Source organism: Coffea arabica, chromosome 6c (genome assembly GCF_036785885.1).
Source record: "Coffea arabica cultivar ET-39 chromosome 6c, Coffea Arabica ET-39 HiFi, whole genome shotgun sequence".
Classification (NCBI taxonomy): domain Eukaryota; kingdom Viridiplantae; phylum Streptophyta; class Magnoliopsida; order Gentianales; family Rubiaceae; genus Coffea; species Coffea arabica.
Genome location: NC_092320.1, coordinates 17,583,791 through 17,589,168, shown reverse-complemented (window position 1 = coordinate 17,589,168; position 5,378 = coordinate 17,583,791). Strand labels below are relative to the sequence as shown.

General features: G+C 36.4%; 1 protein-coding gene across 1 annotated transcript; it reads left to right on the top strand.

Moving 5' to 3' along the window:
* Positions 1-1,918: 1,918 nt before the first annotated feature.
* Positions 1,919-4,367, top strand: LOC140008526 (xylan glycosyltransferase MUCI21-like). Its single transcript, XM_072053169.1, has 3 exons — positions 1,919-2,409; positions 2,510-2,590; positions 2,990-4,367. The coding sequence occupies exons 1-3, from the start codon at positions 2,172-2,174 to the stop codon at positions 4,270-4,272; spliced, it is 1,602 nt and encodes a 533-aa protein (XP_071909270.1). The 5' UTR covers positions 1,919-2,171; the 3' UTR covers positions 4,273-4,367.
* The last annotated feature ends 1,011 nt before the right edge of the window (positions 4,368-5,378 follow it).

The following is a 5,378-nucleotide window of genomic DNA, read 5'->3' as shown; positions in this document are numbered from 1 at the left end:
ATAATTTCCCCGAGTGAAGCCACGCGACTCGCTTGGCTCTGATTCGCGTGGCGCGTCGCTGTAATGTACAAATCGCAAAGCTAAAGGTTGTTCACTGGATTTTTATTGAAGGGGTTAATTGCAACCAGTTCCCATTTGGTTTTCTAAATTATGATTACCTCCCCTACAGGTTTTCTCGACTTGTTTACATTTTTCCCACCATATATATAGTCCTTTGAATATACACCTTTCTACTGGTGAGAATAATTTTGGAATTCAAAACATATTCTTCTTTATTTTGCTGACAGAAATTCTAGGGATGAAACTTGAAGAAATGATAGTCCCATGGGGAGAGGGTAAAAGGTTTTGAAGGTTCAAAATATTTTCTATTTGTAATTTTGTATAGACATAAATGGATCCTAGTTCAGTTTTTGGTTGTTCAGTCACATATATATTTGTCTCTTTCACTCATTATATTTCCAAAACCATAATATATTTACGAAGTACAATGAACTAATTGTTAAGCAAGTAATTTGATGAGGTATGTGTTCGGATTATCTAGCCCTAAATATATATGCTAACAAACAACTTGATCGTTAATTAATTAAAGGGAAGAAAAGAAATGTGCTTTCTTTTACATTTTCTCTTTTGTATCAATCGCCTCTTTAATTAGTTTGTGTGCATGTCAAATTCATCCGGATTTATTCGATTGGAGATGACCTCGAGATTAAAAATATAAGACTTAAAAATAAGGGCTTAAGCGAAATACCATAATTGATTTTTGGAAATTGGCACTCCATTTTAAAATCTAATTCAAATTCCTAGACTTGAAAAGAGTTTTGGTAAGGTGTGCTTCTTATTAATAGAATAGAAGTTTGTTTGGGCTTTTTTTCCCCCAATAATATACATTTCATTGCTAGCCAAAAGTGAAACACAAGCAATCAATATTAATGCATACGGAGTACTATAATTGGACAAATAGATTAACATTGATTACTTAGCATAGTAGTGTGTCCCTTGAACTAGATTAACTGAACTGGTTTTCAGTGTGTTTGTGGTCAATGCTTCTACTTATTCCTAATTCAATTCAAGACACCAACATATGTCTGCATGCATCCGTTTTTGATAACGAATGAATTTGACTCCAAAGTTAATCCTTGAATCATTACCATATGCATTGGAACTCTTTATTTATTTTGCATTGAGTACTGTTGCCTGAAATTCTGTTGGGGATTGGGGGATGAACCTCTTTTAACATCTAGGAGACTTTGGAAAGACACTGAAAATTCATTGTACAAACTCTTGGATTACACAATTGTTAGTTCATTGAAATTCTTGAAGAAAAAGTTTCCAAAATATTTTAGATTGAACTAAGAATTTTTTTTCCCTTAAAAACTGTGAATTTTATTGTGTACATGTTTTCTCACCCATTCTTTGGCCTTTATCTGAAAAAAAGAACAAAATAATTAAAATGAAAAACCCGTTCATAGTTTGGGCTATTGGCCACCACCATATAGTCTTTAAGGCTTGGTGGCGTTGCCTCTCACTACTTGCTATTATATGTGGTTGGCACTTTAAGTGGTTTAAATTCATACAGATGCATAGTGCATCCGTCTGGTCCGATAATGGTTCAATCCTGTCGATTTTTTCATAGCACAGTTGGACCCTCCCCTTTAGTATAGGCTAGAGTGGGAGTAATATTGGCCTAAAAAAAAGAAAAAAAAACAAACCAGTTGATAGTTGGCTGTTTCGCCTTTAAAATAAGGCTTACTAAGAAAGCCTTGTATAGCGCGTGATCGCACCTCACCCCCCCATTCAAAAGAAACCGCGCCAGCCCAGCCAAGCCAGCCAAGGTACTTGGTATTGTCCAAATTCATTTTTGCCAAGAAAAAACACGCCTTTGACTGTAGATTGGTTAATACTCCAAACTGGTTAATTGATTAATCGCCTTCTTTAGCCTCCTTTTTCCCCTTTCAGACAATTAATCCATTCCTGTATTCCTCTCCCTCCCTCTCTTTTTTCAAGAATATATACTTTGCCTCCTATTGCCAACTTTTCCTCGACCGAACCAACAAAACCCCCAAATTCTCCTCTATTCTCTGTCAATTTTGTTATATGCACGTAAAACCCACTAATATTTATTCATTTCTTGAGATTTTGGTTAGTTTTCTTGCGAGAATTGAAGAGAAAAAATGGTGAAAAACCAGAGGTATCATCAGTTGAGAAAAGGTGAAGTTGTGCATGTACTTGTTGGAGATCATGATCAACAAAACTCGAACGATCTTCTTGGTTTAGTCTGTGGTCAGATTCAGAACAAGAGGACAAGATCAAAACCTTTGTACTTTATTTGTCTTTCTTTTCTTTCTTGTTGCTTAATCTTGGCACCCCAGCTGCTCACCTGTTATCCTTCCTCGACTTTTTCTCTCCTATGTAAGTAGCTTCGCTTTCTCTGTTTATGCATTTCTGTTACGTTCTTACCTTCTGTTCTTTTAGTTGAATTAATTGGATTCTGAAATGAACTATTTTGCAGATTCATTGGGTTTCGAAGAAGATCAAAGACCTTCTCCTGAAGCGGATGCAAATGCTCCCATTTGTTCGGCTGTTCCCAATGGTTTGTTTACTGCCAATATCCCTGTTTCTCTGCTTTTGTTTTTCGTTCTTTTTTGCTTTCCTTGTGTTCCCAAGAAACTTTAGTATTTGGAGTTTTGCTTCTACACCAAAAAAAAAAAAAAAACCAATTTTCTTTCTGGAGATGTTCCTTCTGTTATATGCTAAAAACATGATTCTATTATTTTGGCTCTGCTATCGTGTTTAATTGGTTGAATTAGGGAATATAACTTTCAGGTTTGATCAGAACCTGTAGGAGTTGATTTTGGGTCTTTCTTTGATAAGTTTTCTTTTTGAGAAGAATTAATTAATGGTGAAAGAGAATTGTAATCCCCTGCTTTTCAATACCTGCTATATTTAAAGGAGGATTTCAAGATTCTGAATGTGCCCTGGCCACATGCAGGTACTATATGCTGTGATAGAAGCAGCATTCGGTCTGATATATGCATGATGAAAGGGGATTTGAGGACAGATTCTGCTTCCTCATCAATTTTCCTCTACACAAACAATGGCTTCAATGATTATGTATCACCGCTATCAGATGATGGTAATGGTAACGAGATACTGCAACATGAAAAGATCAAGCCGTATACTCGAAAATGGGAAACAAGTGTGATGAACAATGTTGCAGAACTAGACCTCATTGTCAAGAAGGGTAATTCAAGCACAACTCAAAAGAAATGTGATGTTAGGCATGATGTCCCTGCAGTTTTCTTCTCAACTGGGGGCTATACTGGGAATGTTTATCATGATATAAATGATGGGATTTTGCCTTTGTACATCACTTCTCAGCATTTCAAAAAGAAGGTTCAGTTTGTCATTCTTGACTATCATGATTGGTGGCTAACCAAGTACGGTGATGTGGTTTCGCGGCTCTCGGACTATCCAGTGATTATTTTTAGTGAAGAAAAAAGAACTCATTGCTTTCCTGAAGCAATAGTTGGGTTGAGAATCCACGATGAGCTCGCAATTGATCCTTCAGCGATGGGAGGAAACAAAACAATTGTTGATTTTCATAATCTTCTAGACCGAGCTTATTTGCCAAGAATCAGAGGACTGATTCAGGCTGAAGAACGCGAAGCTCAGTTGAAGATGGACAAACTTGCTTTGACACCACCAGGAAAACAAGACTTGAAGAAGCCAAAACTGGCCATCATATCCAGAAAAGGGTCAAGAGAAATAAAAAATGAGAATCTGCTGGTGAAAATGGCAGAACAAATTGGTTTCTCAGTGACGGTTTTGAGGCCTGATCGAACAACAGAACTCGCGAAATTGTATAGAGTTCTGAATTCAAGTGATGTCATGGTTGGAGTTCATGGTGCAGCCATGACTTATTTTCTGTTCATGAGGCCTGGTTCTGTTTTCATACAGGTCGTTCCTCTGGGAACGGATTGGGCAGCAGAATCTTACTATGGAGAACCGGCCAAAAAACTTGGCCTGAGGTACGTTGGATACAAAATCCTCCCAAGAGAAAGCTCGTTATATGACAAGTATGACAAAAATGATGTTGTTCTAACTGATCCAGACAAAGCTACAAATATGCGTTGGGACCTAACCAAGAAAATCTATCTTGATCACCAAAATATCAAGCTGAACCTGCCCAGATTTCGAAAACGCTTGGTTCGAGCGTATCACTACTCCATTGGTAAAAAGAATAGTGAGAATTTTCATCTTGATTCTCAGTAAGATGCTAAGACATTCTTTGTCAACTCTGTAAATTAGTCAAAACCGAAAACAGGGAATGTACCATTGGAGATAAATCATATTATTCTTTTCTGTTACATTAAGTAGCAAAATAACGACCATTCTTGCTGTACATTCTCCATGCTTTGTGCAGAGCTTCAAACCTTCAGTATCAAGAGCAGTGAATTTATTTTTTTTAGTATAAGTAAGAGGTTTCAAACCCGAAACTTGTCATTTACACTCCATTCTCCTTCCTAAATGAGATTATGTACGCAAGTAAGAGGTAGAGATTTTGAATTTAAAACCTCCCACATACATAAAATAAAAGTAAGAAGATGACATTATATGTGTTTATTTTGCTAGGAGCCTTAAAATGATTTCTTAACTTCTTTTCCGCGGCGTCTTGTATTTTGATTTTGTCAAGATGCCAAATAAGCTCTGAATCCGCTATCACGACTATTATTGTAACTGGTCGACGTGGACTGGGCACAATGCAAGAAATACAGCAGGCTGCCGCTATATAATATCCCAAGTGTTTTCCTGGTTGGCAATATACAAATTCTGGTCAAATTATTCATCTGATGAAGAGCTATGTCGAAGGAAATATCGCCAGGAAGTTTGAGTATCTTACAACCTGGAGAAAAAGATTAGAATATGGGTAATATATAAGTTGAGGTTGAGAACGTTGTGTTTCGCGTATTTGACCCACATGGTCAAATGGTTGACACGGTATTCTCCATATTAGTATTGACATATTCTCCAATTTCATCAATTCTTCCACACAGTTTTCTTAATTTCTTAAGCTGTCTCTATACACCCCGAAGACATCTTATATTAATAATGTATTGGGGCTAATTTCACTTTGAACCTCTTATATTAATTTTATATTAAAAGATTGTGTAAACTAATGACAACATATCGTTTTGTTCTAGTTGGGATCCTTTTATTGTTTTTAACCACTTTCAGCACATTGTTGTTGATTTGATTGCACTAATATTGCTAGCAAAATTAATGAATTAAAGGACGGTGCAAATTAAAGAGAGTGTATCGTTTTGTTGTAGCCGTAGCCCCTTGATGCATTTCAATCACTTTCAATACATTTGTTATTG